Below are 23135 nucleotides of genomic sequence, written 5' to 3'. Positions count from 1 at the left end.
ATCCCTTCAAATAATTCCACAAATAATATCTCCTTACTCATCAGAGACACCATGGAACGTAAACAGAAATGTCCAAATGCCATCTTATTTGGTCTCGAAGACACCAACGAATCAGATGACATCTCCAAAGTTCGTGATATCATAAGCAACTCAAATACAACAAACATCTCTCCTGAAGATATCATTGAAATAACCAGAGATGGCCATGGGTACAAATACAATGACGGCTCTGTGGCCCCAAGATTTTGGACAGTTGTATGCAAAAATGAGTCTGGCAAATGCATATTCATTCATACAATAAATGCCATTGCAAAAACCAATCCCAACCACAAAAAACTTCACTCAAGACCAGACTTATCCATATTGCAAAGAATGCACTCCCGTGAACTCCGTGCAGAACTCAAAAACCGTCTAGACAATGGAGAAAAGGACCTATACATTGACTACAGAGCTGATTGCATCAAAACAAAGTCACACAACCCACAACTCCGCATCCAACCCCACCCGATCCAATCCAACATTACTCAAAACTAGGCACGCATGCCCCTAATTACCTCTATTCCAATCACAACTGGCCTTAAATGCCAGCTACCCAATGCAAGAAGCCTTGTAAATAAAATACCTGAATTTCTCCTCTTACTAAATACCGCTAAATTCAACATTATATTTGTCTGTGAAACATGGCTCAATGCATCTTTCCCTGATTCCATTGCCACAGTAAGAGACTATCATGTTTACCAATCAGATTGTGAAATCCGTACAGGAGGTGGTGTTCCTATCTCCTATAAAAAGTCCCTACATCTAAAAAACATCCAAGTTACCCAGGAGCTTGCTATTCCTGAGACCATCGTCTATGAACTATCCTTAAATATCACATTTCGGTTCTTACTATGTTACAGAGCCCCTGATTATGACATCAAACATGCAAACAAGCCAAATACACTACTAACATGGGCAGCATCCTGCCCACACGCTTTTCTCTTTCTTGGTGACTTCAAAATACCTCATATTAACTGGACCCTAAATGAATGTACAACTGAACCCATACGTGCAACCTTCTACAATGCAGTAACAAATCTGGGACTAGAACAACTAGTAGCCAACAACACTAGACTTAACAACTGCCTCGATCTCATCTTCTGCAATAGTTTGAATTCAATTTACGGAATACAAATTAAAGAACCCTTTTCCAACAGTGACCACAACAAGATAGACTTTTGTCTCAACATACGTCCACACGAAAATCATCACAACGATGAGTCCCTAAATATAACTTCAAAAAAGGCAACTATGATCTTATAAACAACGATCTCTCATCCCTTGATTGGCAATTTCTATTCACTGGATGCAATACTGTAGAAGACCATTACAACTTGAAGTCAAAAGAGTCATCAAACTATATGTACCATTAACAACTCCCAAAACCAGAAAAAACAAATTACCCAAAACAATAAGGAAGCTTCAATCCAAAAAGAAATCACCTTGGCGGAAAAACAAATCTGGTCACATTGCCAACTTCAAAAGCTGATACAAAAATTTATGCCATCAGATAAAAACTGAATGCACCAATTGTCACATTAAACAAGAGGAAAACCTTCTACTCATCAATTCCACCCACACTTTCTACAATTTTATAAACTACAAACTAAAAGACTCAAGGTCTATCCCACCCCTGAAAGGACCTAATGGTAAAGACTGCAACGATGACACTATTAAAGCCAACCTCTTTAACACATTCTTTGGCTCAGTATTTGTAAACAGCAATGGATCATGCCCAGTATTTTCTAGTCGAACCACAGACAACTACAATGATCTAATACATATCGATTTTATAGAAGACAATGTTGAAAAAGCACTATGTAATCTAAAACCATCTCTATCTATTGGACTGGACGGAATACGTGCCTACTTCTTAGAAAAGCTACCCACTGCCATAGCCGAACCACTAAGCATAATCTTTCAAAAATCTTTCAGGACCAGCTCCTTGCCAAAACTATGGTCACAAGCCACGGTTATCCCCATCTTCAAAAAGGGAGACCCAGCCTAGTTGAAAATTACAGACCAATCTCTTTATGCTGCGTCACCTGTAAAGTCATGGAATCAATTATTAACCAATCCATCATCCTCCACTTAGAAACAAACAACCTACTCTCTAATAAACAATTTGGTTTCAGGAAAAAACTATGATGTAATCTGCAACTTTTACACTGCAAAAACATATGGACTACACAACTCGATCAGGGCAAAGCAATAGACGCAATCTACATAGACTTCTGTAAAGCCTTTGATTCAGTGGTACACGACAAACTACTCCTAAAAAAAATCTTATGGTATCTCTGGACACCTGCATAACTGGATAAAAGCATTCCTGTCAAACAGACAACAAATGGTCAAAACTGGGAGTGTCCTATCAAATTCTGTACCTGTCAACAGTGGTGTTCCCCAAAGCAGTGTTCTGGGACCAACTCTTTTCATACTCTACATAAAAGACCTCTGTGATCCTATCAAGAGCAACTGCGTTCTCTTCGCTGATGATGTAAAGCTATTCAACACCACAGACAATACTGCTACCCTTCAAAAAGACCTTGACTATGTATCAGAATGGTCAAACAAATGGCAACTTCAAATCTCAACAAATAAATACTCTGTCCTACATATTGGCAAAAAAAATATCAGAAAATAAAATACAGGCTAAATAGTCAAGACCTTGTTGATGATCCAAACTCTGTCAAGGATCTTTAAGTACTCATCTCAAATGATCTAAGTGCTAGAGGCCACTGTAACTACATAGCCAAAAAGGCGTTAAGAATTGTTAACCTAATCTTATGTAGCTTTTTCTCTGGTAATATTACACTAATAACTAGAGCTTACAAAACATTTGCTAGACCAATACTCAAATACAGCTCATCAGTCTGGAACCCACATTACGTATCGATATTAACACAGTTGAGAAAGTCCAGAAATATTTCATAAGAAGAGTTCTCAACTCTTCTACTCATTGCAGAATTCCTTATGCCACCAGACTCAAAATTCTAGACCAAGAAAACCTAGAACTAGAAACTTAGAACTGCTGCCTTTGGTCCATTCTAAGTATAGTATATAAAATCATACATTGCAATGCCCTACCTGTCAATGAATACTTCAGCTTCAACCATAACAACACAAGAGCAAACAATAGATACAAACTCAAGGTTAATCACACCAAACTTGATTGCAGGAAATACGACTTCAGCAACAAAGTCGTCAATGTCTGGAATACTCTACCTGACTCTGGTTTCTTCCCCAAACCCCTAAAACTTTAACCTTAGACTGTCTACTATTGACCTCACCCCTTTCCTAAGAGGTCTGTAGGGGGCGTGCATAAACACACCAACGTGCCTACTATCCCTGTCCTATTGTTTCTTTTATATTTTTTAAATTTTTCTTATACATATCCATGTATTTATAACTATGTTTTTACTTATACCTATTATCTTGTAAACAATTGACAAATAAAATAAAAAATAATAATTTGGCATGTAGATTCCTGTTTCTTGCACACACTCAGAACAACAAACAGTACATCATATCTATTGGCAGTTGATATAATTTCAAAAAACAAACACACTTCCAAATTTTCTATTATTTTGTAGCATTGCCTACACCTTCTATTCCAACGTATTTTGGGAATAAATATATTAATTCCATTTGTGTCATATATTCTTATTATCATTTCCCCATTCTTTGCCAATTTTGTAGATCTTTGGAAATAGATCTTAGAATGGTAAAACAATTTGCCCATAATACATTTCAGATTTCAGTACAGTCACTCCATAGCTATCTTTCATCAGATGTGTGTAGCAGTTGTCACTTGTAGTTAAAGGCCTATGACAGCGTTCACCTGAGATCAATTCACCTTTGATGATTTTGACCCTACAGAAACAATTGTCACCTGGCCATACACACTCTGTTTCATGTTGAGGCCTGCCTGTGACAAAAAAAGTTCTAGCTTCTCTCCCACTCATAACACAGACTCTTGATTTCAAAATGTTCTTCAAAGACATGTACCTGTGAAAAACTAATTTTAGTCTGTGTGGAAATATCCAGTCTGCAATGGAGATCTCTGGCTGTAGCAATAATTTCTTGTTTTGTAAATGCTGCAGAGTCTAACAAGTGGACAAGACATCCTACAAAATATAGAGGTGTCTGTGCTTCACTGGAATCTACCAAATGATGTCATTTGTATTTCTCTAAGTTTTCACTACCCTGCAGTCTTAAGCCTCGTTGCTTGCTTACTGTGGATGTTTTGATACTACACGTACCTTGTTGATAACCACTGGAAGTTAGTCCTAGCACTTGTCCCTCTTGAATCACAGGATTCACTTCCTCTGTACTATTGCTTGCTTGCTGTAGTTCCATAATAAGCTATCAATACATGAAGCAAGCTGAGATTTTCTTTTTTCAGGCAGCTTGTTGCAGAAGGACATTAGAGGGGGAAGTAGTTTATTGAGGTCACCAATAGGTTTCTTTGCCTAAGAGAGAACCCACGTCTGTCCACTCCTAATGCAGCGCTTAAACTAGCACTTTACCACACTGGTTGGAGCATGGTGACTCAGGTGGTTAGGATGCGAGTTGGAGGTTAGCAAGCTCTTGTTTGAGACTCAAGTGCTGCCGTGGGGGAAGGTGAGCTCTCGTCCTTCACTCCAGCTCCTGCTGGGGACATGAAAGGAGCCCCCAACTAAGTGTCCCCAGGACAATGGTGATGTCACCGGCTAATTCTTTCAACCTGGAAGAGCCTTGGTGCTTTTGACAGAAGCGCAACCACACTGGCTCCCTTGTTAAATTCTGGGAACCCAGGTACAATATGGTGGTATATAAATGGGAAAATGTTCCTAATTAATTAGGGATTATAGAGGTAACATAATAAAGTCATAATACTCTAAAATCAGAGAAATTAGGTTATAAGATATTATGACAATCACCACATTGGTTCCTGCTTTTGCCATCTCTCTGATATCAGCCTTTCTTGCCTTACAAACTACAGCTGATAGTCTTGGAAATGCTAGGTTGGACTTTGGCCTTCATCCATAACTTGGCTAGCATTATTGCTTTTCCTATCTAGGACAGCTGAATATGAATAAAAAGCCCTCAGCAATTGTGATTCCTGGTACTAATGTGTACTATGTCAGCAGGATTTGCCAGGCAATCTAAGAGTAAAAAATATATCTCTGTTACTTTTGCTTGCTTCCTAAAAATGTAAACTAATTCCTGTGTGGGGAAAAGGAGTGAAAAGGACAGCTTTCATTTTCAGATTATTTCTCCCCCCGCTGAGATGTTCTAAATATGGGTTATTATTATCCACATAATATGGAAACCTCTGTTCAGAAAAGCACCACAGGCAAAGATAGAATCTTTCACTCTAAACTTTAATAAAAATTTGTCCTATAAAGTGACCTCTGACCAATTATTGTCTTCCTTTCAGTAGAAAGGGAAGACAAAATGGAGCCATGATGAAACACCACTATCAAATCTTTAGCCAAAAAAAAATAGCAGGCCTAAGATTTTCATCAGTTATCCATTTTTCTGCAATGTATGAAAAAACAATTATGAATTTTTTATATGACTCTTTTGAAGTTGTGTTTGAAAGGAATCATCATAATGATAATTTCTTGCGGAATATACCAGCTTGCTTTGTCCCATAGTTATTTATCTTTTCTTTTATTTGGTCAAAATAGATTTCATAAGATTTTGAAAAATACAAACCTTTGATCAAAGTTGCTGTTGCAATACCTAAATACTTGTACTCCATAATAAACTTAAAGTCATGCATGCATACACATATTCTTATGCCAAAATGAAACCCTAGCTATTCTTATACCTATATGAGTAAGTTTACATGGTCAGCTAATAAAGGACAACCCCATTACTCTCTTGAAATGCTAGTAGAATCACAAAGTAGTTTCAACAGTGATGCTCAATATTTTTGTGAATAATTAAGATACAGGTATACCTTGCTTAATGATTGCCTTGTTTAGTGACCATTACAATAGGGCTAAAAAATTTTTTTACAATTGTAGCACACCCCACAGTCACATGACTGAAATTTGGGCATTCTCCAACCTGCGGGCATTTATGACAAGCAGCCAGTGGACAAAATCAGCAGTAAAATTGCATGTTGTGGTTGAGTGATGTCTTACATAACAACCACAGTGAAAATAAGGTTGTAAGTCTGGTGTGGTCATGTGATGTCTCTCTTAACAAATGATAGATTTGCCAATTGTGGTATGAGAATTACCTGTAATTTAATCAATTTTACTGAATCTATTCATGGAAAAATGCATATGACTTTTAGACACCCGCCCCCCGCCCCCCCGCCCGCACCAAACAAGAGACTAGAAGCCTGAAAGTAAGAGAGTTTGCTCTGATCCTTTATCAAGGTCAGATCATTGTGTTGATACTTAGGATTGAAACAAGTAATCCTCTATGGAAGGATTGGGGATGTTTTTAGAGTGGTCCGGCGAAGGAAAATGATGGAATTTAATGGATTCCAAAAGTTTTCCTCCTAATAGGACTGACACTCCTATTGTAGTTCTGCCTGCTCTGTAAAACACAGAAATTACCAGGGCAACTCATACAGCCCCTTGGTACCTTTTCAATTACTATAAAACAAGCTGAGACACAAATAGAGGTGGAGGAAATATAACCTGAATCTGAATAAACATTAATCATAACTCACCACTGAGTCCATTTTATTACAACATTGAAGACAGAGAGCATTTTCTCCTTTCCATCATTGCATTCTCTTGGTTTGGCCACAATTGCCTCCTAAATAAACTACTCTTCACCACAAGAAATTCTAGGCAATGTTCAACACAAATAACCATTCAAACATAATAATGAAATCCAGTTTAAAAAAACACCAGTAGCTAATGCAAATATTTCACTTTCACAAGCAATACGAGAGATAATACAAATAAAAATGTTTGCCTGGTTGATACGTCTTCACATGGCACTGAGCATTCTGTAATTATAGTCTGCAAAACTAACTTTGGGAGGATTACACTTTCAACTGGAGATACTGAGAATGAACCTGAAAGCAACTGGAATTCAATTCCTGAGCAGTATTGCCATGATCCTTTCTCACCTCAGTGCTCTATTGTTACAAGGTTGGGCAAAGATGTCAAGGTCAATTTCACTCAATTTTTCATTTTTCTATAGCTTAAATTTACTCAGTCCCTCTGCTGCCTCAGATTGCTGATTTCTTTCTAAGCTATTTCTTTCTAAAATATCCATGTCTTATTGCCCCCTTCAGGGTAAAAAGACTGGAAATGGAGCAGAGCAAGCAAGGCTACAGGAGGGCTTAGTTGGACACAAGGAAACTCTGAAAATCAGATTAAAAAGTTAACATAAAGCAGATAAAAACAAAACAAAACCAACAATGGGGTGAAATGAACACCAAGCCATTTTTCAGTGTTGTTGAATATGAACTCAAGACAGATTTCAAAAAATACAATACAGCCAGTGGTGGGCTACTGCCAGTTCGGATCAGCTCGCCCATAATGGTAGTTCCGACATACAAGATATAGGTCCGCCCGCTGCTCTGGTGCTATCCCATCCTATATATCTGGCTCACTCACCCCACCCACACAGCCCAGCTGATTTCCATGCCTCACCTGCCTATTCTCTGTGGCTGCCGCATGCAGGAAATCCCCGTGTTTTTACAGCCGTGCACAAGTGCCGATGGGGGTATGTGCGCATGCGCACATATTCGGTTTTGCACTAGGGGAATCGGTTGTTACAGTATGTGCAGCCCACCTCTGAATACAACTCATTTGTGTGCAGTATGTCAATTAGGAGCCTGAAATGCATGTTTTCCTAATGCTTTTTCTTATTACAGTACACTCCTCCATGAAAACCTGTATACATTCTAACTGCTTGTTTCTCTTAAACTATATGTAAGGCATCCAGAAAGTATCCATGATATCAATCACTCCGACACATATCCTCTCTGACTGATTTATTTAGGAACAGATCTGGTACGTCTAAGGGAATTTCCCAAAGTGAAAGTATTTTCGGGCGTTACACATAATCCACCTTCTCTCGTCCCACTTCTACACTTCATAAATCATGAGAACCAATTAACTGCAACTGGAATTTCTTAGTACAACATACAGAATAACCTTGAACTTTTCAACTCCTCCACCTCCCTTCCATTATGTGACAGCTGAATTTCAAAGCTGACACTATACATTTTTGCCTGTACTACCTCTAATACTCTTTCTTTTGAGTCACATTCTCTGTCCTAATGCAGATTTCAGCAATAGTTTGACTAGCTGCTGCATTTTTATACCTTGCCTTCGGTTAGAGCTATGAAAATAAAGATGAGTAAGTCAATCAGATTTGATAAGTCCATATTCAAAGATAGCAGAACACATTTCTCCACATTGCTATTTATTGCTGGATGTGCATGTGATACAAGACCTGTAGAAGCAGCCATAATGCTGCTCTGGCCTCTCTTTTGGGTCATTATCAATGCACTTCCATAATTATTGATTTTTCTCATTGACTGTGGATGGAAGACAGAAGAAGCAAATGCTAACACCATAGATGTATGGGACTTGTTTCTGCTTTCTTAGGAATGAATGAATGAATGAATGAATGAATGAGAGAGAGAGACATAATTACTATTCTCTCATCCAATTGTTCCACTCGGTGATGCTGAACCTCCCCCTAGCCTGGCTACATCAAAGTGGCTGGGTTCTTCTCTCAGAAAGAATGCATTATCTGAAATGCAACGAAACATTGCCAGTCAGCCTTCAGCATATCTGGATAGAGTTACAATTGCCACTCAGGGTTCCTGACAAAGAACCTAAAATAAGTTTGCCATGTAAGAGAGCTGTGTTGCTAAAAATGCAGGGTGTTTCCTTGAAGGACCAGTGCAGAAAGTTAGGATGTCAAGTTAAAAAGTTACCCTGTGCCTAGAAAGAAAGATCAGAGCAAATTTATTTTATCTGTCCCTGATTAGTCACAGGCAGATGGAGATGGCCTTCTCTCTTCTTCATGCCCTTTCTCAGCTTGTTTGACCTTGCTGCAGAGGTGGCACAATGAAACCAAGTATTGACTCCTCATTAGTCCATGACTTTAGATTTATTTTACAATCCTCAGGCTATTCTGCAGACTACTGCTCAGAGAACATTCAAGAATATTAAGATTTCTTTCCACAAAACCCAGCCCTTCAGTTGCTAGAAAAATCAGGCAACATTCCTGTAATTCACTAACAAAGAAATCTCAATTGCAGAAGGAGGCTCCAGAGATTTTAAAACATTTTCACATTCCAAATTAATCACTGACATGTGCCAACTGGCAAGGATGTTTGTAATAAAATTACTCAGAAAACAATGTCAGGGGCTTTCTGACCACACTAAGAGTCTATTCACATACAAAGTGGAAGAATTGTGGGTCTTGTTTTCTGAATATTTGATCAGTTGTTCGAAGAGCTTCAAGGCTTGCAGTACAAATTATTTTCACTGCATAATGAACATTTAAGAGTTTGACTCCCAAAGTGAATTTCCATGTATTGGAAATATATGAAACATAATATTAGCACAGGTAATTGAGAAAAAAATAACTGACACTGCTCTGCTTTGGGGAAACATTTTTGCTAATTGTCCTTCCTAGGCAGGGTAATATAAGAGAGTAATAGTACTTTTGTTTATTTAGTTTGGAGTCTCTTGTTTTACAGCCTTGTGAAAACTCAGCTAAGACCAAAAATAACGCAAAGCAAAACAAAATCCATATAAGTTAGCTTTGTTAGGGATTCCTTGTTCTGAAATATTTGAATACATTGGAAACCAGAATAATCATAAGAATAAAACAGAATGGAACAGAACGGAACAGAACACTTTATTGGCCAGGTGTGATTAGACACACAAGGAATTTGTTTCCAGTGCTTAAGTTCTCAATATACACGCAAAACAACAAAGTAATAATAACAGTGATAATAACAAAGGATAATAATCAGAACACTGATACCAATACAGAAGTTGTGGCACAGATAAGAAGGAAATAATAATATCACAGTCATACTACATGGGTAAATATACTTAAACATAAGACAGAACTGTGAAAATAAAGTGTTCAGCAGTGTGTTGGCACGGGGGAAGAAATTATCTTTGTGTCTAGTTGTTTTAGCATGCAATGCCCTACAGTGGCATCCTGAGGGGAGGACTGAAAACAATTTATATCCAGGATGTGAGGGGATCTGTAGATATTTTCTGACCTGTGCAGTATGCAACTCCTCAATGGAAGGCGAGCTGGCCTTCAGGACATACAATCTACTTTTAGAGAGATTGCTAGACAGGCCAAGTTCAATTTGATAGAATAATCCTTCAGAAGTGAGAAATGGAAGTTGTGTTTCACTCTTTTCTAGATTCAGAAACCCATATGATTTATTGGAGGTATGAATCCAATGGCATTGACTCTTTATCACCTGATGACTTACTGACCACAAGTAATCCTTCTGCTCTTTGTTACCAGCACACTTGCACAGAGTACATGGTCTTGGATTCTTCTCTTGGTAGGACGTAGAACAGGGTGGGATTCTACCAGTTCACACCTATTCGCTAGAACCGGTTGTTAACATTCTAAGCAGTTCAGAGAACTGGTTGTTAGAAGAAATTACTGGCCTAATCCAGTAAGGAAGGCAGGAAGGAAACATTCTGGTGTTACTTACAGAAACTGCCTCTCCATTAAGTCTTATTACATTCTTGGCAGGACTAGACTTCCTGTCTCAGGAATGTCTCTGGAGTTTTTTCCCCCTCCTTTGCTGGTACTTTGCTTGTGTGGAGTGACCATTCAAAGTTACAATGTGAAGTGACTTATGACCATTTTTCACACTTACGACTGTTGCAGCATCCCCATGTTCATGAGAGGCCAGATGAGGAGATGCGTGCCTCGAAATGAATGATATTGAGTTGGACATGCCCAGCCAGTCACATGACCACCAAGCCATGCCCACCAACTAAGCCACACCCACAGAACCCATTATTAAAAAATTTGAATCCCACCCCTGACGTAGAGGAATCAAGAGTGTGATCAGAGCTCACACACTGCAACCTCTTCTCCATGTTTAAAATATTATAAATGAATGGATGGGATTAACAACAAATGGTAAAGTCTTCCTCACAGGGTCTAGGACAACTAGATGTGGCCGGATTGGCATGGCTAGCTTACTGTAGCCCTGCTTACTGCTTACTGCAGCTTACATCACTGCCAAGTTGCCTCTGTCAACTCACTGACATCAAGTTGTCGCAGGACCACTCAACATGGCCAATTCACTGTGGGGACAACTCATGGGCAGCTGGAAGGAGAGCTGGAGGCTGGAAAGAGCACAGAGTGGTGGTGGCAGCTGGGGGCTTTCCTTTTTGACAGTCCGGCTACCACTGCCACGGGCCATTTTCCAGCAGTGGCAGTGTTCAGGCTGTGCAGTGGCAGTGGGTGGGATGGGCTATGGGGAAGGAATGGTGGCTGGGCACGTTTTTTTTTCACACATTCTGCCACCACCATGGGGTTCCTGGAGATCTGTATGGTAGCGAAAGCAGCAGTGGTAGGATGTGTGAAAATGGGATGTGCCTGGCTTCCAACGCTTGCCTGCTGCCCACCCACCACCACAATCCCCACCAAATGTCCCAAACACCACTGCAACAGCCACAGCCAAGGTGGTGGGGGATGTGAAAATGGGATATGCCTGGCCTAATTTTAAGTCATAATAATTAGTCATGGTATAGCAATAGCATTTAGACTTATATACCACTTCACCACAGGTGGCATTCAGCAGGTTCTGACCAGTTCTGGAGAACTGGTAGCGGACATTTTGAGCAGAGAACTGGCAAAAACCACCTCTGACTGGCCCCACCCACATCTATTCTCTGCCTCCCAAGTCCAATTGATCAGCTGGGTCTTCTTTTGTTGCCCTGCGCAGGAGAATGGAACTGGAAAGCAGGTTAGTAAGGTGGGGAGGGAATGGGATTTTGCAGTAACCTTCCCGCTGGAGTGTGATGGGAATGGAGATTTTAAGTATCCTTTCCCTGCCACGCCCACCAAGCCAGGCCCACAGAACCTGTAGTAAAAAACGTTGAATCCCACCACTGCACTTCACAGTGCTTTACAGCCCTCTCTAAGCAGTTTACAGAGCCAGCATATTGCCCCCAACAATCTGGGTCCTCATTTTACCCAACTCAGAAGGAGGTCAACCTTGTGCAGAGTTAGATTTGAATTGCCAAATTTCAGGCAGCCAGCAGTCAGCAGAAGTAGCCTGTAATTCTGCACTCTAACCACTGCGCCACTGAGGCTCATATAAAAAGAAAACTAAATGCAGCTAAATCTAGTTTTCACCAATACCAATTATTTATTTTCTAAAGAAAGAAGTTTGGAAAGTATGCCTGCACTGATGAGGAAAATGTACACCTATATTGCTTCCTGAATGAAGCTGATGAAATATTATGCAATAGAGTGAAGTTGTGTCAGCTCAATAAAATGCCCCCCCAACTGTGATTTTTCTTTTCTTAAAAAAATGTCATAAGCTATCTTAAATTCATCTTTTCTACTTAAACAATATTATGTGGGTGAAACCATTCTTGGATGAAATTACAAGCTCCTATTGATGGTTAGGTGCATTATTGATCATAAGATAATAGATTTGGGAACGTCTTTCAGGATAATGTGATTGTCATGCCTCCTTTTTGTTAGCAGAAGCTCATTCACATGACTGAGCTTAAATATGGATTGTTGTATTTATGGTGAGCTTTAAATCTAATTTCAGCTACCTGAAATCCTTTCCACAAATGTAGAAAAAGATTCAGAGATCTCCTGCTGTATAGCCTAGTTTATGAACTTTTGTAGAATTGTGATTAACAAGGTTTCGCTTGTTTTGAGTATCCATAATCGGTCAATTGGTCTAGCCAGAAGCATATTCTACCACATTCAGTAGGACTTGTTCCTACATCAGCATACTTAGGACTCCAGCTGAAGAATCATTTCAATGATACCTCCCCATTTAATCATTTATTGATTTCTGGCCTATATATTGTATGACTTAGCTTTGAAAGATTAAAGAAAAACCCTTCTATCATTGTCTGTTCTTCTTTGAATCAATTATTGATTCACATCTTGGGTGACCCTGCTGGGAATATACTTGGTGAGGTTCCTCCTTCATCCCTCTCAGGAACTCACCCCCACCTTTTGCCTCAATAAAGCAACATAGCAGGACTTGGGGCAATTAGATAAGAATATTTCAAAGTTCATCTTCATTCTCGTTATTGCCCTAAGTGATCAGCAGATTTATAGGTGCGTCCAATGTAGCATTCTAACAACTGATCTAACTGCTGCCCTAGAACAGGACATCTTCTGATCATGGATGAAGGGGGAAATGATAAAATACATCTCAAAACAAAAACTGTGTCTCCTTTGCACATGCACTTCAACGTTGCATGGATATTCATAAGAGGCAGAGCTTTCATCATAATACACATGATGAATCAACAAATAAATGCAATAAGCAAATCATGATGCACATTTTGTGATTCTGATGAAATCTCAGGATTCTGTGAATCTCCATGAATTAACTGTTGTTACTTATTTCCAAATTGCTTTCCATTAGCTTGTATCGGAAGAGACAGAACAATAATTTCCCATCAGAGGTTTCTCACAGAATACTTTTTAAATTACATAAGAAGACTCTGAAACTTCCTTTTTGCGACCCTGTAATTCTTTCATTTGTGGTAGAGTCTGGACAACTGAATGGAACTGAGCATTTACTCACCAGAAACCCTTCCTGATTCCACACAGAGTTTGCAGCAGCTATTTTTTTTCTTTGCACCCTGAGAAAGAAACATCTGCCACTACTGAGGATTGAACTCTCAACCTTCCAAGTATGAGGCAAGAGTCTTTATCGCTAGGCCACCACACCACTCTATAGGGAGATTATGAAAAAAAAAATGAAATTTAAAATCGCCAGAGCCACAACATTTCTCTTGTTGGTTTTAGGCTGTTTAGCTTTCTGACTCTTTCTAGCCTGTGTTGAATAGCTTCCAGGTATCCTTGAACTCCCAATAATTTTATCATAAACTATGGCATGAAGACCTAGCTCATGGTTTAATCACTTATTTAACATATAAGGATTTAACACATTATTTAACATATCCTATAAGGATTTTTTTTTAAACAAGAAATTGCTAGAAAGCAATGCTGATCCCACAGTTTCTTCAAATAATATAAAATACTTCTGATAAAAATAATAAAGAGAAGGATCTTTGGGAAAACAACACTACCACCACCACACACAAAACTAACTTGTAAAGGCTAGAAAATATTACAAATTACTAGAAATTGTTTTTGTTTTGTAACCAAATTGATCGTATATAATCATTTTGCAGACATAATAATTAAATGTAGTTCTAAATCCATGAGTGATAATAAATTAGGCATGCTAATATATACAGGACACCTCAAGCCTCCCAGAAGCGTTTTCCCAGAAACACTTGAATTAAATGTTGTGCCTGGGACAAATATATAGCATTCAAATTCCTGCACTGTCTCCCTGTTAACTGCTGAGTTTAGCAATTTTCACCTGGCATTGCTTGGATTAGGATTAATCCTAATGTCACATGAAGTGGCATGATCACTGTGAACACTTCTTGTTCATTAAAAATAGATGTATTTTAGCCAAACTCCTAATTTGAATAGCCCCATTTGGGGGAGATGGGGGACAAAACAAAACTGAGTTTCTGGGTTTCAATATTTCAAACAGCTTAGATTGCAATGAAGAAATAGCATGCCTTTTTTCCAACAAGGTCAGACAAACCAGATTCATTGGGTTTTTTCTATTATTGATGATTACTTGACTAAAGCCATTCCAGTCAGGCTGCAGCAGTAGAAAAGATGGAAGGTAGCCTCTCTTGCCTTTCCTTGAACTATTTCATTGAAGCAGGTCATCAGAGGAACTAAGTCAATTTACATAATTTCAGATATGGCCACTAAAATATGGAGGAGTATAAATGTGGCATCTCTTTGCAACACCAAGAAATTGGATCTTTTCCTAGGACCATGCTGTCCAAGACATCTTTTTGGCTGAAGAGTAACCTGCTGTGTTTTGTTTGTTTGTTTTTAATAAAGGGATAAATGAATAAAATATTTAAATATTTTAGAATCATAGAGCCAGAAGGGCTATTCAGAGCTCCTGCTCAGTGCAAAATCCAAAGGAAAGCAGCCCAGACAAATAGCTGTCTAGATTCTGCTTAAACAGAGTCAATGAAGGGGAAATCACCATTTTTGTGGGTAATTGGTTCCAGGGTCAAACAACTGTTATTATTAGGATGTTTTTCCAGGATTCAGACAGAATCTGCTTTTTTTGTAATTTGAAAACATTAATCAGTGACTTGTACTCTGGAATGAGAGAGAACAAATGCTGATCTTCTTTGCAACATTTTTTCCAGATATTGAAGATATATTTGAATATTTGAATCAAATCACTTCCCTCCACGGAACTGTCTTTTCTTGGTTTCTTTAGTCTTTCTTCACACAACTCGAATCATCCTCTCTGCTATCCTGTAAGTCTGTTCTAATTTCTCTGAATCTTTCTTAAAGTATAATGCCAAGAACTGGGTACACTTGGCAGGATCAGATCAAAGTAAAACAGAGCAATTATTTTCTGTGATTTGGACAATATGCTTTGTAATGCCTAATAGTGCATTTCTCTTGCTCCTTTCCCGGCTCAAATTATCCCAAGATCCTTTCATCAATCCGGGTATCCTTCAACATTTCTTTAATCTATCAAGAGTGTTTTGATATTCTAAAAGATTGGTTATAATCATGAGGTATGTCATCTGTAAATAAAATGCACAAACCCTCCATATATCTTTATGAAAATCTGTAATTTTTTAAATGAATGGTCTGCTGGATTTTCCTACCCCACCCCCCCACTTCATCCCTCCCTCCCCCCTCCCTCTTTTGAGGAAAAGAGACATTTCCTTTAGTCAACTAACACTTCACCAACTCGCTGGGATTTCTCAAAGATAATGCATAAGGATTCCACTAAAATAGCTCCTTTAGTACCTGAAGATGCTATTAACCTGCTTCTAGAGATACAACCTCATTCATAGTAAAGAAATATTTCTCAGCTATGTTGCACTCATTGTCTAAGTTCACTTCTGCTCCTTCAGTTTCTGTATGTTCCCTATTTGTTTTCGAATTTGCATTAAGCTTGTTGTATAGTCACATCTTCTTATGCTGTCCTTCCTATTTTTTCCTCACTGGAACATAAAATTTCAACCAATCATTCATTAGTTTGCACTTATGAATCCTCATCCTCCATTATCAGCTGAAACATGGTCATTTCACAATCCAGTCCTTTCATTTTTCCTTCCAGGACTGCCCTAAACTTATTTTGCTGTAAACTTATGTCAGGTTGTTTTTAGGCATGAAGATAAACATGTCACAATCACAGGTTCTTGCCTGTTCATCCTCAGATTTGCTTCTTAGGACACAAACTGAAAATCTTTTTTCCCATTTTTTTTATCCCTTCCTCAACCTCAGAGGTTAACCAAGTACAAACCTTTGACTTTGAGGGAAGATATATTAGGAATTCATCCTAAAATACCCCTGGCCAATTCTTTTTAGTTCTCTCTGTGTATTGGCTGAAAACTTACCCTCTGATCCTATCTTGAGAAGACAAGAGTAGCTCTTACTTATCAAGCAAGACCTCTGGAAACTCAATAGAAAAATGCTACAGGTAGTCTCAACCTATGACCACAACGGAACCCAAAATTCTTGTTGCTAAGTGAAATAGTTGTTAAGTGAGTCTTGTTCCATTTTACAACCTTTCTTGCCGCAGTTGTTAAGTGAATCACTGCAGCTGTTAAGTTAGTAACATGGTTGTTAAATGAATCTGGCTTCCCCATTGATTTTGCTGGTCAGAAGGTTGCCAAAAGCGATCGCATGACCCCCGGACGCTGCAACCGTCATAACTATGAGTCAGTTGCCAAGCGACTGAATTTTGATCATGTGACATAGGGATGCTGCAATGGTCATAAGTGGGAAAAACTATCATAAGTCATTTTTTCATTGCCATTGTGACTTCGAATGGTCACTAAATGAATTGTTGTTAATTGAAGACTAATGGTAGCCAGTCTGACATAGGGCAGCCTATACATTTTGCAAACAAACAAGCCAAAGAATCATTTAAATCAAATGATGCACTGACATATATAATTGCAATGACTATGCTTACCTAATGCATGTACCACCATTGCGGCATGGATGATAGTTACAAACCGGAACATTACAGTTGTCAATGTTCTGCCCTTCCAATGCTTCCTCTATAATGGAGAGTTCTTGGGTGTTGACTTGCAATTCCCTGATGCAGCCCCTGAAGCCATAAATCTTTCCAGAATTTGGATGAATGTTTGTGCGATGAGAAGGGACATTTCCAAGGAATATTGGCCCAAAGCTAACCTAAAAAAGATCACACAGATAAAAGCTCCAATAAGAATGGCTGTAATTGTGTACTGTTTTCTATTCATGAAAGAAAATCTGAGAGAAGAACCCCAGGCAGTTAGCTGAAGTAAATTACTCCTGTCTGTATCATATTGTAGCCCCCTGCAAAGTGGCATCAGTGGTGGGATTCAAAATTTTTTACTACTGGTTCTGTGGGTGTGGCTTGGTGAGCATGGCTTGGTGGGCTTGGCCATGTGACTGGGTGGGCGTGGCTTTTTTGCTTTTTTTCAGCCACCCCGACCTGTTTTTGGGGTCTTCTGGGCCTCAGAGGAGCCTCTGGGGGGTGTTTTTGCTCCCAGAAGGGTCCCCTGAGGCTCAGGAAGAAAAAAACAGAGCATGGGAAGGGGCACATGGAACCCCTCCACACTCTTGGGGCCTTCCTGGCTTCAGAGGAGTCTCTGGGGGGGGGGGTGTTTTTGCTTCCAGAAGGCTCCTCCAGGGCTCAGGAAAGCAAAAAATGGAGGGGGGCTGAGCCCCTCCCTCCATTTTTTGCCTTCCTGGACCTCAGCAAGGAGAATCATGGCACAGCTGATCATATGAACAGCTGATTGTTGGGAGGGGAAAAAAAGAAATACTTAAGGGGCGAGCATCAGACAAGCGGGGTGAGCTAGCATTGGGCAGGCGCGGCAAGCGAGCCAGTAGCGACCGGGTGACCGGGTCGGGGGCGTGGCCAGCCAGAACTTGCTACCTGTTCACCCGATCCAGTGCGAACTGGCTGAATACCACCACTACGTGGCATATTCCAGAATTGTAAAGGCAGGCAGGCCATCTTCCCTTTTAGTTCTGAATCTATCTGGCAGTGTCAGAAAATAGAGACATAAATATATTACGATTCTTAGATCAATTCTTTTAAGAAGCTTTCTTCTGCAGTTAAAGAAAGAAAATTTCATCAGGCCTGGTCCAGACTTTAGTCCATTCCAGGCTTTTCTGCTGTGTTGTATAATAATAATGATGATAATGAAATTTATATGCTTCTTGACTAAGAATGGTTTGGGCAGGAAAAGCAAGTGGTTTGGCCTCATCCAAAAAGTATTTTTTTTTTAAGTGGAGTCTGGCCTATATTTTTTTTATAAGTCTGAAAAATGTCAAGGGGATAAAAGCATTATAGAATGTGACTGGTCTAAACAACAAGAAAAGAAGCAGCAGATATCCCAAAGCATTCAAAGTAGAAAATTAGCAGCTAAGTGCTTTACTTTTACCAAAAAGCCCCATGACAAGTCACTTGTTAAAAAACTTGAGTATCAAGGAAATAAAATGAAAATAACTAGAATTGTAGAAGCCTTAATCCAGGAAAGGAGGGGCGATCATTGCTGAATCCACCCATTTGGGTACTTCCCAAATTAGCAGCAGATACATTCATCTATATTAATAAATAAAGACCTACTCTTTCTGGGCAGCAAAACTCCAAAAAACAATGATACCTCAACAAAACTAATTTTGTCTATGGAGATTCTCAGTCATCCAGGTCACGGTTGTCCCAAAGGTGGTTTTTCAAAAGGTAACTGGACTTTCTTTGTTTTTCCATGAAGACTTTTTGCTTCTCATCCAAGAAAAGTTTTTAGTTCTGAAGAAGAATTAAAGAAGCTTCTTGGATGAGAAGTGAAACGACTTCAAAGAAAAACAAAGGAGGCTCAGTTACTTCTTGAAAAGGAATCTTTTGGAAAACTAACTTTGTGTTTCCTTAATTTTTGGTGCCTTAAATAGGATAGCCTAATTAACTAATATTTAGGTGCTTAGGAGTTAGGCAGCTATAAGTAAACTAAATAAACATTAATTGTTTATTTCATTAATTGTTTGCTTCTACATTTATTTAACATAAAGCATAACAATTGCTCCTTAATGTTTTTTTCTTCTTTGGCTACTTTTTTTATTGGGCAGAGAAAATTGTTATAAAATTGAGTCTGTGTTAGAGATGATAGGCATTTCATCTTAACGCATTTGGAATTATCTAAATTGCAAAAAGGTGTCAGTCTTAATATACACCCTCATCACTGGGGTACAAGTTCCCGTTGTTCGTAAATGAACTGCTTTGTGTAAGCAATCCATCAACTGTCTTGGCTGAACATGAAGCCCCTTAAGACCACCACTAGGGACTTCTCCCATAAAAATCCCACTGAAATTAAGCTGTAGCAAGAGCCATCTTGTTCACAGCAGTGGGAAATGCAGGGTAATCCCCCTCCCAGCTGGTTGCCTCTTAAATGAACATCATTATTAATATGCCTCAACTAATTCAAAATTATGTCACGGGCACTTGTAAGAGATATTAAAATAGATGGGCTAACATTTGATTTGAGGTTCTGCTTGGCAAGTTCACCTGAGTCCTTTGCGCTGGCAGAGACGTCCTCTGATGGACAGAAGATGTTTCATTTGCAGCCATTTCAATCAGACAGTAACCTTCAGGATTGCCCGAAGACAACATATAGCTGGAAGGAAACAGAGAACTCATTACTGTTTTGGAAGTTAACAGGAAAGACTATAAAAACATGCCACTGACATGAATGGTATGTTTGCCCTTCGAAGACAGGCCTAATTCTGATAGCTGGCTTTTCACACACATCAACTTCTGTAAAAGAATACAAAGTGGTTACCAGATAGATAGCCAAGAACATGACAGCTTGGTTGACTCAGTCTGTGAACCAGAGCCAATGCTTGGGGCTACATGTATTGCTTTGCAATGGCAGCATGTATTTAATTGCCGGAAGATTTATTACCTACCTTTTATCAAAGGACTAAAGAATGGCTATAATCAATCAATCAAAACCCTGGAATGACTGGAAAACAAAGCCACATAGCAAGGCAACACTAGCTTGAGTTTAAATTCAAGGGGAGCAGATAGGCCAAAGAGAATAGCTGATCACTTCTCCCTGTAAACTTCTTTGGCTTGTGCACATTTACCAATGGTGCCCTAGAAGCCCAGAAGAAAATGGGAAATTTATTTATTTATTTACCATATTTTTCGGAGTATAAGACACACGTTTTCCACCCCCCAAAATGGATGGAAATGTCTGTGCATCTTATACAGTGAATGTTGCCGAAGCCCCACCCACCCACCGGCCTCCACCCTTTGGCCTCTGCCTCCTAGCAATTTGCTTCCATGCAGCAAACAGCAAACAGCCTGGTCAGCTTCAGCACAGCCTGATTAGCACAAGCAGCTGGTTTTCAATAGGATCAGCCTCCCGATGATCAGCTGTTTCAGGCTGCAGGGATCGGCATCACCTATTGCCACCTCTGCATGCCCCATTTTCAGCCTTTGAATTTCATTTTTGGCCTCCATGCACTCTATTTTCTGCCCATTTCAATCCCCACCGCCCAGAACAGGTCAAAAATGGAGTGCACAGAGGCCAAAAACGTGGCATGAGGAAGCTGAAAATGGGATGTGGAGGCCAGAAATGGGGAAAACGGAGGCGGCAATAGGCGTCGGCAATTCCTGCAGCCTGAAACAGCTGATCTTTGGGAGGCAATTCCAACCAACAATCAGCTTCTTGTGCTCAATCAGGCTGTGCTGAAGCTGACCAGGCTGTTTGCTGTTTGCTGCAAGGAGGCAAATTGGTGGGAGGCAGAGGCAGAATTTGTTTCTTATTTTCCTCCCCAAAAGCTAGGTTTGTCTTATACTTCGGAGCATCTTATACTCTGAAAAATATAGTATTTGATTTCTATAGCTGCCTATCTCAGTAAATGACTCTGGGAGGCCTGTAATTTAAAAAATGCAGGATATCCCACCCGAAATGATAGTGAATTCTCCAGACAAATAGTTCCCTTCTCTTGTCTATAGGGAAAAGAGCAGGGGAATGCAGAATGAATGGCTGTACCTCTGAACATCAAGTTTTCACTCAGATAAGGTTTATCTGAGCTCATGAAAGATACTATCAATGTATAATCTACGAAGGAGTGTCAAGCATCAAAATTAAAGGCATTTGTACAATAAATATCCAAAAATTCAATACTGTGTTAAAAACATGAAGAGGGGAGTGTTGGTAAAAGTGATAAAGTGTGGTTATGAGGAGGATAGGAATGCTACATATATTCTCAATGACAAAAAAAATCCTTCCCTAAAGGAGGGCTTTCCTGTAATAGTTCTTAGTTATTATTTTTCTGAGAGGGGGAAAACCCCCAAGAGTGTTAATTATTATTTCAGGGGTTGATGAATGAGACACCATAATGCACAAGAATTTAATTAAAAAGAGCCCTCAGATTAGTAAAGACATTCTTTCTCTCCATGCTTCTTTTGGAAATCCCATTTAACAGCTGAACCCCAATGATGAGTTCCTCGCAGGAATCCATGGCGTGTTTTATGATCCCCATCCATCTTTGTGGAAATAGCCAATCTGCATGAGAATGTTAGTTTCCCATTCCCAGTGAAATAAGGAGAAAGCCATTAAGGCCAGGACGATCCATAATCTCCGTGGGTTTCTTGTCACCAAAATAAATCAAGGTACTGAACTCGGGTTTTTTTTTTTTTTTTTGGTATGTTAATATCAACATGCATCCTATTTTTGGGCTGCTTTTCAATTTTGCAATCTTATTGCCTATCTGCCTTGGCAGAAAATCAGAGGAACAGTCTTCAGTACAATTTTCAATATCCCTGTCTATATGCATACAATGAAGAAATCTATCTATCTATCTTTCTTTCTTTCCTTTCTTTCTTTCCTTCCTCTCTCTTTCTTTCTCTCTCTTTTTCTTCCTTCCTCTCTCTCTCTCCTTCCTTCCTTCCTTCCTTCCTTCCTTCCTTCCTTCCTTCCTTCCTTCCTTCCTTCCTTCCTTCTTTCTTTCTTTCTTTCTTTCTTTCTTTCTTTCTTTCTTTCTTTCTTTCTTCAAATTATATGTCATCCCTTCCCTTCCCAATGACTCTGGGGAGTAAAAACAAGGAAAAAAATACAGTAGACAAAAATGATAAGTAAAAAATGGCAAGAAGAATGATAAATGAAACACAGACAGAGATAAAAAGATATAAACTCACACCATCCAAAGGAGGCTTTGCCAAAGGGCTGGGCAAAGAGCCAGGTCTTAAAGATTCCTTTTAAATAACAATAGGATGGAGACTACTCCAATCTTAAGGGAGAAATTTGTGCCAGAAGGCAAGTGCTACTACAGAGAAGGCACATTTAAAGAGAAGTAATTTTCCCCCATGCCATCGCTATGCTAAACAACTAATTCCCAGAACACTATCAAACTATCTAGAAAGGCAGTATTACCATCATTATTCTCATCTTCTCTATTACCTATCACCATATCTTCTTATGATTATAACTTATGGCTTCCATCCCACAATTTAAATTGTTTAATTAGTATCCTAGTATGATTTATGTTGATTGCTTATTTAGCATCCATGACTGTCACTAAGTGTTGTATCGAATATTTTGTGATGAATGTATTTTTACAATGGCTATGATAATGATCTATCACTATTGTTGTATATACACTGAGCTTATACACCAGAGACAAATTCCTTGCCTGTCTAATCACACGTGGCCAATAAAGAATTCTATTCTATTCTATTCTATTCTATTCTATTCTATTCTATTCTATTCTATTCTATTCTATTCTATTCTATTCAGCAATACTTCCAGAATTTGAAATTCTAATTACAGTACACTGGCTCTCAACTC

The 23135-nt window shown here is 39.1% G+C and overlaps 1 protein-coding gene across 1 annotated transcript in view; it reads right to left on the bottom strand.

The window, feature by feature from the left end:
* The window catches only part of EYS (EGF-like photoreceptor maintenance factor), a 181278-nt gene that overhangs the window by 66174 nt on the left and 91969 nt on the right, over positions 1 to 23135 (bottom strand). The window contains exons 4-5 of the mRNA XM_026726548.2: positions 19844 to 19952; positions 17264 to 17487 (exon numbers count right to left, since the gene is read on the bottom strand). Coding sequence (XP_026582333.2) covers positions 17264 to 17487; positions 19844 to 19952 — 333 coding nt within the window. The remainder of the gene's footprint in view (positions 1 to 17263; positions 17488 to 19843; positions 19953 to 23135) is intronic.

This window comes from Pseudonaja textilis, chromosome 1 (assembly GCF_049901715.1).
Source record: "Pseudonaja textilis isolate UNSWEBS1 chromosome 1, rPseTex1.2, whole genome shotgun sequence".
Taxonomy (NCBI): domain Eukaryota; kingdom Metazoa; phylum Chordata; class Lepidosauria; order Squamata; family Elapidae; genus Pseudonaja; species Pseudonaja textilis.
The sequence above is the reverse complement of the archived record's forward strand: the minus strand, read 5'-3'. Positions and strand labels throughout refer to the sequence as shown.